The sequence below is a fragment of the Bubalus bubalis genome, chromosome 6 (assembly GCF_019923935.1).
Source record: "Bubalus bubalis isolate 160015118507 breed Murrah chromosome 6, NDDB_SH_1, whole genome shotgun sequence".
NCBI lineage: Eukaryota > Metazoa > Chordata > Mammalia > Artiodactyla > Bovidae > Bubalus > Bubalus bubalis.
The window spans coordinates 11393562-11411491 of NC_059162.1; the positions used below are offsets into that span (position 1 = coordinate 11393562).

Consider the following 17930-nt stretch of genomic DNA (forward strand, 5'->3'; position numbering starts at 1 on the left):
CCTGGAGTGCTGCGATTCATGGGGTATAAAGAGTCGGACACAACTGAGCGACTGATCTGATCTGATCTGAATTACCTCACCAATCAGTAAGACCATTGTAATTAGTAAATAAAACTGAGAAACCAGGCTCTCTCTATGTACACATCACTTAGAAGTAGGTGTCATAATATAAAATAAAATGGCTTACTGAAGGCTCAGGCAAAGCACCACCTGTGTGACAAGACATGATGGAGCCCCATAGGTCTACTTAAAGCAGTGTATACTCTGAGCTAGCAAACAATGTATTGTGCCTGTTCTCCAACAACAATAATATGTTACGTTTGTGAATCAGTGTAATGGGGGAGGGGGGGGTGGAAATGATTCTTTTCATTTTTACCTCTAATGACTTACATAATATTGGGCTTCATAGTTTAGAGGTGTTATTTTTCCAAGGAGTGTTGCTTCTATCAGGAAACACAAAAACAGAAGTTGAAACTTGCCCTTGGTTACTTGAGTCTACTATGTTCTATTTACAAATCATCCACAGATGGAAAGGAGATTTTTACACTAGTTAGGATATTGATCCTATGTTTTATAATTACTATATAATTGATTTTATTTTTCTGAAAATGTTTTGCTTAATGCAAAAATTTAAATGTAAATTATAGATCTGCAAGTTATACATAGACCATAAGTGGATGGATTTAGTTCTGTGCTTTCTATTCAATTCCTTTGGTCTCTGTGTTTTTTATTTTGCCAATGGCATACCATTTTGAATACTGTAGCTTTGTAATATATTTTTAAATCTTAAAGAGAGAGGCCTCGTCCTTTGTTCTTCAAGATTGCTTTGGCTATTCCATGTCTTTTGTGGTTCTATATTTAATTTCAAGGTTTTTGTTTTTTTTTCCCCTATTTCTTTAAAAAATGTCAATAGGATTTTCATAGGAATTGAACTTAGTTGGTAGATCACATTGGGTAATATAGACATTTTAACAATATAAATTTTTTCAGCCTGTGAATGCTGCATGTCTTTCCATTTATCTGTTGGTTAGATGTCTTTTCTTTCATGTTTCTTCATTCATTTCCTTCTTCAGTATTTTACAATTACCAGTGTACAAGTTTTTCACCTCTTTGGCTAATTTAATTCCTAAATGTTTTATTCTGTCTGTTGCTATTATGAATGGGGTTATTTTCTTAATTTCTTTTTTGGATAATTTATTGACAGTGTATAGAAATATACCTGGTTTTATGTTGATTCTGTATCTTGCTACTTTACTAAATTTGTTTATTAGTTTTAATACACATTTTCAGATTGAATTGTTAGAGTTTTCTATGTATATGTTTGCATCATCTGCAAATAGAAATACTTTTCTCATTCTGATTTGGTTGCCTTAAATTTCTTTTCCTTGTTCTGACTAGTTTCCTTGTTCTGACTAGGACTTCTAGTACTTTGCTGAATAGGAGTGATGAAAGTGGGAATCCTTTCCACTGTACCCAATCTTAGATAACAAGCTTTACATTTTCTCTCATTGATTATGATTAAGCTGTGGGCTTTTTGTATACCAACTTTACTGTGTCAAAGTAAGTTCTATAACTATTTGGAGAGAGTTTTAATCATGATTGGATGTTGAACTTTGTCAAATACTTTTTCTACATATATTTATTTGATGATGCTTTTTATTTCATTAGTGTGGTACAGCACATTGACTGATTTGTACATCTTCAACCACCCTTGTATCATAAGAATAAAATATAATAAATGTAATGTTCTCTTGTATTTAGTTTCCTAGTATTTGGTTGAGATTTTTCCATCTATGCTCTTTAGGGAAGTTGGCTTGTGGTTTTTCTGTGTCTTTATCTGGTATTGGTATCAGGATGATGTTAGCCTCATTATTTAAATTTGAAAGTGTTCCTTCTTCTATTTTTTTGAAGCATTTAAAAAGGGTTGTATCAATTCTTCTTTGCATGCTTGGTAAAATTAGCTCAGAAAACCATCTGATCTTGGATTTTTCTTTATTGGGAGATTTTTGACTACTGATTAATATCTTTATTAGTTTTTGTCTACTTAAACTTTCTATTTCTTCTTGACAGTTTCTTCTTCTACAGTTTTGGTAGATTGATGTTTCTATAAATTTATTAATTTCTTCTAAAATACCCAATTTAGAAGTACACAATTGGTGATAATATTCTTATATTACTCTTTTAACATTCTGAGGCATACATTACAACATCTCCTCTTTTGTTTCTTTGATTTTATTTGAGTCTTCCCTTTTTTCCTATTTAATTTAGCTAGTTCAGTTAAGATCAGTAGCTCAGTCATGTCCGACTCTTTGTGACCCCATGAATTGCACCACGCCTGGCCTCCTCATCCATCACCAATTCCTGGAGTTCATTCAGACTCACGCCCATCGAGTCAGTGATGCTATCCAGCCATCTCATCCTCTGTCATCCCCTTCTCCTCCTGCCCACATTCACTCCCAGCATCAGAGTCTTTTGCAATGAGTCAACTCTTTGCGTGAGGTGGCCAAAGTACTGGAGTTTCAGCTTTAGCATCAGTCCTTCCAAAGAACACTCTCCTTTAGAATGGACTGCTTGGATCTCCTTGCAGTCCAAAGGACTCTCAAGAGTCTTCTCCAACACCACAGTTCAAAAGCATCAATTCTTCAGTGCTCAGCTTTCTTCACAGTCCAACTCTCACATCCATACATGACTACTGGAAAAACCATAGCCTTGACGAGACGGACCTTTGTTAGCAAAAAATATCTCTGCTCTTGAATATACTATCTAGGTTGGTCATAACTTTCCTTCCAAGAAGTAAGTGTCTTTTAATTTCATGGCTTCAATTACCATCTGCAGTGATTTTGGAGCCCAAAAACTAAAGTCAGCCACTGTTTCCACTGTTTCCCCATCTAGTTGCCATGAAGTAATGGGACTGGATTCCATGATCTTCATTTTCTGAATGTTGAGCTTTAAGCCAACATTTTCACTCTCCTCTTTCACTTTCATCAAGAGGCTTTTTAGTTCCTCTTTCCTTTCTGCCATAAGGGTGGTGTCATCTGCAGATCTGAGGTATTTAATATTTCTCCCAGCAATCTTGATTCCAGCTTGTGCTTCTTCCAGCCCAGCGTTTTACAGCCTTGCCGTACTCCTTTTCCTATTTGGAAACAGTCTGTTGTTCTATGCCCTGTTCTAACTGTTGCTTCCTGACCTGCATATAGGTTTCTCAAGAGGCAGGTCAGGTGGTCTGGGATTCCCATCCCTTTCAGAATTTGCCACAGTTTATTGTGATCCACACAGTCAAAGGCTTTGGCATAGTCAATAAAGCAGAAATAGATGTTTTTCTGGAACTCTCTTGCTTTTTTGATGATCCAGCAGATGTTGGTAATTTGATCTCTGGTTCCTCTGCCTTTTCTAAAACCAGCTTGAACACCTGGAATTTCACGGTTCACGTATTGCTGAAGCCTGGCTTGGAGAATTTTGAGCATTACTTTACTAGCGTGTGAGATGAGTGCAATTGTGCAGTAGTTTGAGCATTCTTTGGCATTGTCTTTCTTTGGGATTGAGACGAAAACTGACCTTTTTCAGTCCTGTGGCCACTGCTGAGTTTTCCAAATTTGCTGACATATTGAGTGCAGCACTTTCACAGCATCATCTTCCACGATTTGAAACAGCTCAGCTGGAATTCCATCACCTCCACTAGCTTTGTTCATAATGACGCTTTCTAAGGCCCACTTGACTTCGCATTCCGAGATGTCTGGCTCTAGGTGAGTGATCACACTATCATGATTATCTAGGTCATGAAGATCTTTTTTGTACAGTTCTTTTGTGTATTTTTGCCACCTCTTCTTAATATCTTCTGCTTCTGTTAGGTCCATAACATTTCTGTCCTTTATCAAGCCTATCTTTGCATGAAATCTTCCCTTGGTATCTCTAATTTTCTTGAAGAGATCTCTTGTCTTTCCCATTCTGTTGTTTTCCTCTATCTCTTTGCACTGATGGCTGAGGAAGGCTTTCTTATCTCTCCTTGCTATTCTTTGGAACTCTGCATTCAGATGCTTATCTTTCCTTTTCTCCTTTGCTTTTCACTTCTCCTCTTTTCTCAGCTATTTGTAAGGCCTCCTCAGACACCATTTTGCTTTCTTGCATTTCTTTTGCATGAGGATGGTCTTGATCCCTGTCTCCTGTACAATGTCATGAACCTCTGTCCATAGTTCATCAGGCACTCTGTCTATCAGATCTAGTCCCTTAAATCTATTTCTCACTTCCACTCTATAATCATAAGGGATTTGATTTAGGTCATACCTGAATGGTCTGACCTGTTGGCTTCCCTGGTGGCTCAGACGGTAAAGCATCTGCCCACAATGTGGCCGACCAGGGTTCGATCCCTGGGTCGGGGAGATCCCCTGGAGAAGGATATGGCAACCCACTCCAGTATTTTTGCCTGAAAATTCCATGGTTGAGGAGACTGGTAGGCTACAGTCCATGGGGTCACAAAGAATCGGACACGACTGAGTGACTTCAATTGAATGGTCTAGTGGTTTTCCTTACTTTTTCAATTTAGGTCTGAATTTGGCAATAAGGCGTTCATGATCTGAGCCACAGTCAGCTCCCAGTCTTGTTTTTGCTAACTTTATAGAGCTTCTCCATCTTTGGCTGCAAAGAATATAATCAGTCTGATTTCGGTGTTGACCATCTGGTTATGTCCATGTATAGAGTCAATTTAGCTAAGACTTTGTCGATTTAATTTTTTTGTGTTTTTTTTTTTAACTTTAGTTTTATTGATTCTTGTGTCTTTTTCCTTAGTCTATATTTGATTGATTTCCTAAATTCATTATTTTACTCCTTTCATTAGCTTTGTATTAACATGTCAATTAAGTAAATCATTTTCTTCTTCCATAAAATGGCAAGATTGGATGAGATGAGCTTAAAATCACTTATTGATTTAATGTGCTTTGTATGAATCTTCCATGCAAATCATAATACAAAGAATGAGAACAATTATAGAAATAAACATTCAGATATCACTAACTTAGATATTTTAAAACTTATGTCACTGCTTCTCATGCCTCCTGCTTTCTCCTCCTTCCTTTATTAGTGTACTTAACTTGTTACTAATTGTTTTCATATCAGTATCATTAGCTTTGTACAGAAATGCATTTGTGGTTTCCATGGAAGCACCTCACTTTTTTGTCATATTCTTTCTGTTCTGGATATAAGAATGTCTGAGTTTGATTCCCAGTGCCTATTGGTGAGGTAGAGCCAGAATATGACCATCAAGTCCATCCTTATAGGCTTTTTAAAGCTGGGACATCTGCAGATCCTTCTCTTCTTCTTTTCCTCCCAGTCTACCTGACCACTCCAATGGCCAATGCCATCATGGCTATCATTCCTTTGGATCAGTACTTCTTTTTCTTTGTCTTCTCCTGCTCTGAAACCTGTTACTTCTTGCTCATTGTACCAAAATGCTGACCACTTGTTTCCACAATACTATTTCTTTCTCAGAATATAGTTACTTCCCTGTTCTATTTCTTTGTGGGCTTGGCATGTACCAACTGTTTTCTAAATGCTGTGATGGGCTATGATCACTATACTGCCATCTGCAACCCTCTCAACTACACACTCATTGCAAGCTGTGCCACCTGCATGCTGGTTTCAGCCTCAAGCTTCTGTGGTTTCCTGATCTCTGTGGTTGTCAACACCTTGGTGTTTAGTGTACTCTTCTGTACCTCCAGTCAGATCAACCAATTTTGTGACATTTCCCCAGTCATAAAACTGGGCCACACAGACACCAACCTGAAGGAGATGGCTATCTTCTTTCTCAGCATTCTGGTGTTGCTGGTTCCCCTTGTGCTGATCTTCATCTCCTATGTCTTCATTGTTTCCACCATCCTCAAGATCTCTCTATAAGGAGGTGTAAAGGCTTTACCACCTGGTCCTCCCACCTCACTGTAGTCATTGTCCACTCTGGCTGTGCTTCATTTATTTATTGAGGTTTGCATCCCTGTACTCCTCATACACCGGCTTGTGGCAGCGACCTATACAGTGATCACCTCTCTACTCAAACAACTTGCCTACACATTGAGGAATAAGGAAGGGAACACTGCTCTGAAAAGGTTCTTATGGTACTCATTTCCCAAAATGATATGTGTGAGTTGTTAAGTTGGCAAAGTTATATTCATGAAAGTGTCCTGGATGGAACTTCAATTTGATAGGCAAATAAATCTTTTGTGTCAAAAAAGAAAGATAGAAAGAAAAACTTAAAGCTACCTGAATAGTTTTTATTGGAAAGTCATTATGAGTGGATTGGACAAGATGGTGGGGTAGGAAGACTCTGAACTTAACTCCTTCCATGGACACACCAAAATTACAGTATTTATAATCTCATCAGTTACAACTATTGATGAGAAAGGCTGGAAAGCTAGCAGGAAAGATCTTCTACAACTAAAGATATAAAGAAGGAACCACAACAACAATAAGAATCACAACTGATGACCTGAGTGGCAACTCACAGACAGATTATTATTACAATCACAGAGACTCTCCGTAAGAAGTAAGAAGCCCGAGCTGAGCCCCAAATCAGGGGCCTTATGACAGAATGATGACCTCAAGAATGTTTGGCTTTGAAGCCAGCAGAGCTTACTTTCAGGCAAAGTCAGAGGGTTGTACAAAATAGAGACTCCACTCTTAAATCTGCAGTGATGGTTCATAGAAACCAGAGATCTGAGCGGGCTGAGAGTAGATAAACTTACACTTTTCATTTAGGCTATTGGGCTGATATTTAAATGTGTGATGTGGTCACATTGTTTTTTAGATCTTTTATTCTGCCTGGATATCCAATGATCATTTATGATTTAATCAATATGATCAATACTTCTATTTGAAGTACTATTGGAAATCACATCCTTTAGATGTTTTATATCTGAGAACAATAAGACTCAATTATGTATGTTTTGAATTTGCTAGTATGACCCTTGTTATTTAATTTTAAGATTAAATTTAATACATATGTTTGTTCACTATATACATTTCTATGTAATGGCTCCTCCCAAATTTACCTTATTAAGATATCATTATTTACCTTTGTTTTAATTTCTAATTTTTTACATAGTAATGCTTGCCTTAATAGGACATACTCTAAGTCATCTTCAATCTGCCATGGAATGCAATCAGGTCTTATAATTTAAGATTCTTTGGGCTGCAAATAAAAGATAATCCAACTCAAACTGGCATTAACAAAAAATATAATGTGGTTTATGTAAGCTTGAAAAGTCCAGTGCTACTGTGGTTTGGCACCACATTCAATACAGAGTTCAAACAGTCATCCTTTGTTATCTGGATGCTTCACATAGATCTGTTTCTTCAGTCTTGGCTCCATTTTTTTAGCCTAAGCTCAGAAGTCTCTGACAACTTTAACTCACAAAATCTAGTCCAGAGGAAGAAATAATTCACTTCCTTGGATGTAAAAACAAAAGTTGGGAGACTGAATCGTGTTGATCCTGACTGAACAGATTTGGATCACATACTCATCGTGAATCAAACACTACAGGAAAAATCCAATGTTCTGACTGACTTAGTAAACATTACCTGCTCCTCCGGAAATTTCAGGATGAAGCAATTCGATGAACAATGAGAACAAAATTTAAAATATAATAAAATTGGGATATTACTCTAAGTAGTGGGTGTGTCCATTTATAGTTCTTTCTGGAAAAATCTCTACTCAGCTTATTTACCCAATTTTAATCAAAATTTTTGCTTTTATTTTTTTTTGCTATTAAATTGTATGAGTTCCTTATATATTATGGATATTAGTCTTTTATCAGATACATTGTTTGCAAAACTATGTTTGTATTTCACAGATTGTCTTTTTAATTTGTTGATTGTTTCTTTGCTGTGCAGAAGTTGTTTGACATAATCCTACTTACTTATTTTTGCTTTTGTTATATGTATTTTGGGAGGCATATTAAAAAAGCCTGCAATGGCAAATGTTAAGAAGCTTTTTCTCTATTTTTTTTTTTTTTACTAAGGATTTTATAGTTCCAGGCCTTATGTTTAAGTTTTTAATCCATTTTGAGTTCATTTTTATGTATGGTGTAGCAAAAGGGTCCTATTTTATTATTTTGCATGTTGCTATCCAGTGTTTCCTAGAACCATTAATAGAGGCTATGTTTTCCCCAATTTGCAAACAAAACAAATAGTCAAAGATGTATAAAAAATACTCAAAATCATTAATTATCAGGGATATGCAAACTATAACCATAGTGAGATATCATCTCACATTTGTTAGAATGGCCTTTATCAATGAAAAGATAATACGTTGGCAAGGATGTGGAGAAAGGAGGACTCTGGTACACTGTTGGTGGAAATAAAATTGATACAGCCATTAGGAAAAACAGCATGGAAGTTCTTTTAAAATTCAAAATAAAACTACCATGTGATCTAGATATCCCACTGTGGGGGCAGTTATTGAAAGGAATTGAATTAGAATCCAAAGCAATACTTGCATTCCCATGTTAATTGCAGCACCATTCACAATAGCAAAGTTATGAAAACAACCTAATGGTATGTATAAAATAAAAAATGTGGTAAGAGCACAATATATAAAAAAAAAGGAAAGCCTAACATTTGCCACAGCGTGGGTGAATTTCAAGAGTGTTATGCTAAGAGAAATAAGCCAGACACAGAAAGACAAATATTGCATGATCTCCCTAAGTGTGGAATCTGTGAAATAGTTAAACTCATAGAAGCAGACAATAAGATGATGGGAATAAAGGAAAGGTGGAGATGCTGCTTAAAGGGTACAAAATTTCAGTTCGCAAGATAACTGGAGATGTACTATATAGTATATTACTTTGAGATAACAGTAGTGTATTGTATACTTAAAGTTTGCTTAGAGGATAGGCCTTATGTCTTCTTATCACAGTTAATAATAAATGATAATAAAGTTAGCTAATGAAAATTTTGGGAGGTCATGTATATGTCTATGGTTTTGATGGTGGTGATTGTTTCATGGATATATATTGTTGTTCGTTGCTCAGTTGTGTCCAACTCTTTGTGACCCCATGAACTGCAGCATGCCAGGCTTCCCTGTCCTTCACCATCTCCCAGAGCTTGCTCAAACTCATGTCCATTGAGTCGGTGATGCCATCCAACCATCTCATCCTCTGTCATCCCCTTCTCCTCCTGCCTCCAATCTTTCCTGGGATTAGGGTCTTTTATAATGAGTCAGTGCTTCCCATCAGGTGGCCAAAGTATTGGAGCTTCAAGTTAACCATCAATCCCACCAATGAATATTCAGGATTGATTTCCTTTAGGATTGATTGGTTTGCTCTCCTTGTAGTCCAGGGACTCTCAAGAGTCTTCTCCAACACCACAGTTCAAAAATATCAATTCTTTATGTTCCAACTCTCACATCCATACATGACTACTGGAAAAACCATAGCTTTGACTAGACAGACACTTGTTGGCAAAGTAATGTCTCTGCTTTTTAATATGCTGTCTAGGTTGGTCATAGCTTTTCTTCCAAGGAGCAAGCGTCTTTTAATTTCATGGCTGCAGTCAACATCTGCAGTGATTTTGGAGCTGAAAAAAATTAAGTCTGCTACTATTTCTGTTGTTTCCCCTTCTATTTGCCATGAAGTGATGGGACTGGATGCCATGATCTTCCTTTTTTGAGTGTTGAGTTTTAAGCCAATTTTTTCACTCTCCACTTTCAGCAAGAGGCTCTTAGTTCTTTGCTTTCTGCCATAAGAGTGGTGTCATTTGCATATCAGAAGTTATTGATATTTCTCCCAGTAATCTTATTTTAGCTTGTGTTTCATCCAGCCTGGCATTTCACATGATGTACTCTGCATATAAGTTAAATAAGCAAGGTGACAATATACAGCCTTGATGTATTCTTTTCCCAATTTGGAACCAGTGCCTTTTTCCATGTCTGGTTCTAATGGTTGCTTCTTGTCCTGCATACAGTTTTAGCAGGAGGCAGGTAAGGTTGTCTGGTCATAGATATATACTTATATCAAATTCATCAAGTTGTATACATTAAATATGTACAGCTTTTCCTATCCCTATCATATGTTAATTAAAAAAAAACTTTAAAAAGTTTAAAAAAAAAAACTACATGCATTTGGAGTAAATTATGGACACCAATAACAACAACAACAACAACAAAAATGCTTGGCATTCAGAATCAGATATCTAAAATTTCACTTTTCTAACTTCTTTTGGGACATTTTTTCTCTATCTCATTTATTTTTTGTTATTCGTTTGTTTTCATGTTTGTTCTCAATATCATTATGTCTCAATTTATCAGATAGTTGATGAATTCTTACTATGCATCAAGCCATTGTTAGGGGACTTTAACATTTATTGACATTGCTTTTGAAATCAACCATTTGTAGCTTAGCCACAGGCAAGTAGAAACCAGAAATTTTGGAAACTGGAAAATAAATGATGATATTTTTGTTTAAACTAAGAGGTCATTTATATAATTAGGATAATGCTGCTGCTAAGTTGCTTCAGTCGTGTCTGACTCTGTGTGACCCCATAGATGGCAGCCCACTAGGCTCCTCTGTCCCTGATTCTCCAGGCAAGAATACTGGAGTGGGGTGCCATTTCCTTCTCCAATGCATGAAAGTGAAAAGTGAAAGTGAAGTCGCTCAGTCGTTCCTGACTCTTAGCGACCCCATGGACTGCAGCCTACCAAGCTCCTCCATCCATGGGATTTCCCAGGCAAGAGTACTGGAGTGGGGTGCCATTGCCTTCTCCAGGGATAATGCTACCTGTGACCATTTATTCATCCAACATTCAGTACATCTTTAGTGTCTCCTATGTGTAACAGTATGCTATGTTAGTTTCTGGATAATGAAATAAAGAGCAGAAAAAATGAACTCAATGGTTAATGGTGAAATCAATCTCCTTTCAACTTTTCCTGACCTGGGCCTTTACTGTAAAAGCAACATTGCTCATTTGGTCCTCTCGGCCTAACAGAAAGATATATTCCCAATTATAAGTGCAAAAGCACATTTTATGCTGAACAAACATGCTTTATAATATACCTATCATCATGAATTACACCTTTCAATCCTTTGGTAACATAAAATTGAGAAACCAATTTAAAATAGTCAATTTTTGAAAATTGCTACATTTGAGAGTGGCTTAGAGCCTTCCACTCCCCAAGCCCTAATTCTTGAGTACAATTTGGAGCAATTTGGCATTTGATAACTTGCCTCTACTTTCCACAATCAATTCAGCTGTTTAATTAAACCCAGTGCAACATCTCCATGGCAATGACTCTGGCATCAGGAGACCCACAGAGAAACCTCCTACTACCAATAAATGCAATGAAAGTGCCAACACTTCAGTGGTCACTATTAGATATGACTTGTGGTCTTTGGTCAGTTGGCACAAAATGTCAAGAAGAAATTAGTTACATTTGATTTTGGTCTGGATCTTAGTCCCCAGACCATCATCATATCTCTACCCCTGAGTAGAGACCAGTAGCCTCTGCCCTGTTTTGATCTTTTCCCATTTCCCATTTCAACTGGATTCTAGCTCCTGTAGTCACTGTGTCTCTGGCTTTTCTTAGGGAAAGGGAGAGGCAAACGGGGGCCCTTCTATGAATAACAGACAACACAGTGGACTGAGCACCTACAGGAATGAGCAACTGGACAATGGACAGGAAATAAGAGTAAACATTTAATCCCCAGCAGGACCTGTGCTTTCTCAGCTCAGGTAAGAGACAGAGAAGGGTGAGGGGCCCACACTGGTGCAGTGACAGTGGAAGACAGAGATAGCCATACCCAAGAATGTGGACTCTAAATAATGTTAATCAGGATTAATGAAATTTTAAAATGAACTTTTATAGAACTATGCATGTATATTTTATACATATTTTAAATTAATTGTCTCATTGCTCTTCCTAAATTTACATAGACACAGTCTTGGTTTTGATTTAATTCAAAAGTACACTCAACAACACTTTATTCACAAAACTTTTGTTTCATTTTAGTAAGAACAACAAACGTGAGATCTACCCTCTTAGTAAATGTTTAAGTATACAATAACAAAATATTAGCTACAGGTACAATATTATACAACAGATCTCTAAAACACATTCATCTCACATAACTGAAACTTAACACCGATAAACAGCCACTTCCTCTTTCTCTTCCTTGTCCCAGGCCCTGGCAGTCACTATTTGACTTTCTCTTTCTGTGAATTTGACTATTTTAGATAACATTTACAAAAGGAATTGTCCTTCTGTGTCTGGCTTATTTCACTTAGCATGGCCTTAGTTAGTGGTAAAGAACCTGCCTACCAATGCAGGAGACATAAGAGACGTGGATTGGATTTGATCCCTGGGTCAAGAAGACCCCCTGGAGGAGGAAATGGCAACCCACTCCAGGATTCTTGCCATGGACAGAGGAGCCTGATGGGCCACAGTCTACTGGGTCGCAAAGAGTCAGGCATGAATGAGCAATTAGCATTTTTACTTTGTCACAGCTATACATAACATTTATGACCCCAGTTTTCTGTAGATCCTCTTGAGTAAGAAACAAGGACAAAAATGCAATATGCCTTTCTCAGTCCTGGGAATGGAAATCATCTTTATCTTATATACCCTTCCTGAAATCAGTGGAGTATACCAAGCAGTATGAGAGAAATATTCTCAAAACTGCCTCCCCTTTTCAACTCTAAATTACAATTACAGAACTAATATTTGTGTAATATTTAAGATTTGCAATGATATTCTCTTATTCATTTTGAACAAACTTTGAAAATTAGGTTAGCTGGTATCAGAATGAACCCTATTATAAGGAAGAGGAAAGTACTTCAGACATGTTGAAGTCCTATAGCTAATACACAGTGGGGCTGGGACTTAAGCGTGTAACAAAATGTAACAAGAATCCTTTTTTCCTTTATTCTTTTTTTTTAATGCTACACATTTATTAAAAACATTAAAAGTTTAAAAAGACTAAACATATTAGTAAGGATGTGGAAGAACTGGAAGTCCCAAACTCTTCTGGAAGGAATACAAAAAGTAAACAATGATTTTAGATAGTAGTATGTGCAAATGTGCTCAGTCGTGGCCAACTCTTTAGGACCCCATGAACTTTAGCTCACCAGGCTCCTCTGTCCGTGGAATTTTCCAGGCAAGAATATAGAAGTGGGTTGCCATTTCCTTCTCTAGGGAGGAATCCTTTTGTTAAAATAACATCCTATGTAAGGAGGTGACAGAATACTATTTTTCCCTTCTCACCAATACACACACACACACACACACACACACACACACATTTTACTCTTATGCCAGTCAGAATATTTATAGTTTGGTGCTTGTTCCACTAGCTGTGTGAATTTGAAAGGCATCTCCAAACACTTTGATTCTCAAATTATACTCTCTTACAGTGAAGAAGTCAAAAGTAATACCTACCTCATGAGATCATGATGAGGACCAAATGAGAGACCAAATATAACAGTATGTTCACCCTATCTGCATTATGAAAAACATGATAAATGATAGTTCATGTTATATTTCTATATAATGGATCTAAATTTTTGTTGATAAGCTGATACCAAAATTATATCCTATTTTTTCTTCCTGGAAACATTGAAAGCAATACAGATGGACTAATATTTGGGATGAGGATCTCCAAAGAAGTTAACTGAATTGGGTTTTTTTTTTTTTTTTTTTTGGTTTTGAGTTTGTGACCTCAGTGTGACAGTTTTGGTAAAGAAAAAAAAGGAAGAAAAAGAAAGAAAGGAGTGTCTCTCAGTTCACAGAATTATGTAAATTTAGGTATTTCCTTTATAAAAATGATGTATCTCTATGCCTGACAACAAAACGACAGGTGTTTGTTCAATCCTGAAGGGCTAATCAACATTAAGGGAAATTAGTCAGCTACATCACAAGGTTTACATAAAGAGTGACATTGACACTCAGTCCATATTTTTATCAAAATGTTTATAGGTGACATTCAAATGGCATTTGCTCTTCAAAGATTTCCATGAAGTTGCTTGTTTTTTCTCAAGATTTTCAAGATATTTTGCTTGTTCCCTGATATTTATGATAGTATGTCTTACAATATGGCTAACTATTTTATTATCGCTTCCATGAGAAAGGAAAAATTATTTTATTCATATTTATAACTGTAATACTTAAAATATAATAAAAATGATAAAGCCATAAAATATGGATATTATTAAGTAATACTCTAATCTTTCAGTTCAGTTCAATTCAGTTGCTCAGGCATGTCTGAATCTTTGTGACCCCATGGACTTCAGCACACCAGGACTCCCTATCCATCACCAATTCCCGGAGTTTACTCAAACTCATATCCATTGAGTCAGTGATGCCATCCAGCCATCTCATCCTCTGTCATCCCCTTCTCCTCCCATCTTCGATCTTTCCCAGCCTCAGGGTCTTTTCATATGAGTCAGCTCTTCGCATAAGGTTGCCAAAGAATTGGAGTTTCAGCTTCAACAAGAGCCCTTCCAATGAATATTCAGGACTAATTTCCTTTAGGATGGACTGGTTGGATCTCCTTTCAGACCAAGAGACTCTCAAGAGTCTTCTCCAATACCACAGTTCAAAAGCATCCATTTTTCAGCACTCAGATTTCTCTGTATTTCAACTCTCATATCCATACATGACTACTGGGAAATCCATAGCTTTGACTAGATGGACCTTTGCTGGCAAAGCAATGTCTCTGCTTTTTAATAAGCTGTCTAGGTTGATCATAACTTTCCTTCCAAGGAGCAAGCATCTTTTAAGTTCATGACCGCAGGCACCATCTGCAGTGATTTTGGAGCCGCCAAAAATAAATTGTGTCACTGTTTTCACTGTTTCCCCATCTATTTGCCATAAAGTGATGGGACCAGATGACTTGGTCTTCGTTTTCTGAATGCTGAGTTTTAAGCCAACCTTTTCACTCTCCTCTTTCACTTTTATTGAGAGGCTCTTCAGTTCCTCCTCACTTTCTGCCATAAGGGTGGTGTCATCTGCATATCTGAGTTTATTGATATTTCTCCCAGCAATCTTGAGTCCAGCTTGTGCTTCATCTCTAATCTTTAAGAACTCAATAAAGGACTTCCCTGGTGTCTCAGATGGTAAAGAATCTGCCTGCAATGCAGGAGACCTGCACTCAGTCTCTAGGTTGGCAACATCCCCTGGAGAAGGGAATGGTTACCCACTCCAGCATCCTTGCCTGGAGAATGCCATGGGCAGGGATTCCTGGTGGGCTACATCCCATAGAGTCTCAAAAAGTCAAACACAACTGAGTGACTAACAGTTTCATGTTTTCATTTTCAAAGAGCTGATGCTGATTTATAAATATGTAGACTAAAACATACATAAAGTGTGCATCATTGATTTATAGAGCATCCACAATGAGAAACTTCTAAATTGTTATTCATATGTGACTAAGTCTGACTATGCAATACAAGTTTATCTTCTAAACTTATCCTGTATACCCCCACCCTCCGAAATAGGAATTTTGTGAAACCTCCCTTGCCCTCTGCAAGATGTAAATAACCTGCCTGGGTGACTCAGACTACAGAGAACTAAATACCAAAGAACTTGCTTGGAACTTCAAAATCAGTCACCTTACCTCCCTTCCAGTGCAGAACAGGACTCCAGTAAGACCAAGTTACTTTTAATCAAGCTTGGAGAACTCAGAGGAATGATAATCTCTCTTAAATCCCCTCTGCATCCCTGAGAAAGTACAGAAAGGCAGCTTCAACAACTTGCCATGAGTTAAATAAATGCTCATTTTATCCTTGATGAAAATGTTTCTAATTCTTGAAGAACAACAAAAAAGTGATTAGATGGAATTATTTATTAAGCACTATGTATTGAATGTCTCTTTTGTAATATGTGGTCCCAATTAATTTACTGTATAACCCTAGAAGGTAAGAATTACTTTTCTCATGATACAAATGAGAAAGCGGGACTTAGAGAATTTATGATCTTACCACAAGAACATGCCAGAGTCAGGATTAAAGCTTATATCTATCTAAATTCAAAATTCATTTTATTCCTACAGTACTCAATTTTACATGTGTTTTCAAGGGTAAAATTTAAGTTTATTTTTGTATAAATGTATTCATAGTCCTGAGAATCAAGGATCCTGGAATTAGAATTATAATAGTAATTATTTAGTAATAAATGTACCTTCTAAGCAATAAAAATCACTGTGTTAGGCACTGAACAAAGAATCAGGGGGATAAATGGAGGAAGAAAAGATGTGTGCATTTCATAAGGTTTGAGTTGGGGAGATGGAATGGTATAACTATAGAAGCAGAAAACATCAGGGTCAACACAACACTTTTCTCCAGAAATCAGGAGATATAACTGGTTTCCTGAAATCTTTATACATCTGTAAAAAAGAAATGTCAAGAAAGTTTTCTTATGATGTTAAAAATATTGGGGAAACTCAAAGTTGGATGCAAGCTTTGAATAATTTTAGATGCTTCTTCAGGTCTTACAAAAACCAGGAAGGAGACTAACGGGTAAACTCAAAACCTGAGAATACATGTTCTATGATCACCAGTTTCTCAGGATTCTTCTATTTTTCAGGGATTTTTCTTGGCATTGTCTTCTCTCTCAGACTGTCTCCTGATGATGCGTCTTCCATGGAGTGTGTCAATGATTCCTTGGTGAGAGAGTTTGTCTTCCTTGGCTTCTCCTCTCTGGCTGGGCTACAGTGGCTGCTCTTTGCTGCCTTCCTGCTGGTCTACCTCTTCACCCTGGGCACCAATGCCATCATCATCTCTACCATTGTGCTGGACAGAGCCCTCCACACCCCCATGTACTTCTTCCTTGGTGTCCTCTCCTGCTCTGAGACTTTTTACACCTTCGTCATTGTACCCAAGATGCTGGTTGACCTGCTGGCCCAGAAGAAGACCATCTCCTTTCTGGGCTGTGCCATCCAGATGTTTTCCTTCCTCTTTCTAGGTTGCTCTCACTCTTTCCTGCTGGCAGCCATGGGTTATGATCGCTACGTGGCCATCTGTGACCCTCTGCGCTACACAGTGCTCATGGGGCATGGGGTGTGTGTGGGACTAGTGGCTGCTTCCTGTGCCTGTGGCTTTATGGTCGCACAGACCATCACATCCTTGGTATTTCACCTGCCCTTTCACTCCTCCAACCAACTACACCACTTCTTCTGTGATATCTCTCCTGTTCTTAAGGTAGCATCTTACCATACCCACTTTAGTCAGATTGTCATTATCATGCTCTGTGCATTGGTCCTGATTATCCCCCTGCTGTTGATTTTGGTATCCTATATTCGCATCATCTCTGCCATACTCCAATTTCCTTCCACATTAGGCAGGTACAAAGCTTTTTCCACCTGTGCTTCTCACCTCATTATTGTCATTGTTCATTATGGCTGTGCCTCCTTTATCTACTTAAGGCTTAAATCCAACTATTCCTCAAGCCAGGATGCTCTCATATCAGTATCCTACACAATCCTAACGCCATTGTTCAATCCTATGATTTACAGTTTGAGAAATAAAGAGTTCAAATCAGCTCTTCAAAGAGTTGTGGGAAGAACAATTTGTTTATCATGACATTAATCTAGATTCTGCATTTTTAAATACATGGGGGAAAATTCCTTGAGTAAAAATGATTAAGCAATGAGCAGTGTTCAAGAACAGAGATATTTCTCAGTTATTTCCAAAAAAAAAAAAAATAGTATCTTGTCATGGTCACATAAATTATTGTCTACTGAAGTCCTCTTGATTGACAGAAAAATATTGGATGGCTACTGTAGGAAAATATACACAGATTCAGAATTTTATACTCTTGCAAACACTATTACCCAATCTCACCCAGATTGTAAATGTACAAAATACTGTACAATATTAACTCTCTGGTTTAGCAACCCAGAAAGCTCCTTCTCTTTATTGCTCCCTTTTCTGGATGTCAGGATAGTCAGACCATAATTTGT

The 17930-nt window shown here is 37.3% G+C and overlaps 1 protein-coding gene across 1 annotated transcript; it reads left to right on the forward strand.

Moving 5' to 3' along the window:
• The first annotated feature begins 16611 nt into the window (after positions 1-16611).
• Positions 16612-17550, forward strand: LOC102413763 (olfactory receptor 10K2). The gene has a single exon (XM_006052507.4). It carries the CDS (start codon positions 16612-16614, stop codon positions 17548-17550), a length of 939 nt encoding a protein of 312 aa, XP_006052569.4.
• The last annotated feature ends 380 nt before the right edge of the window (positions 17551-17930 follow it).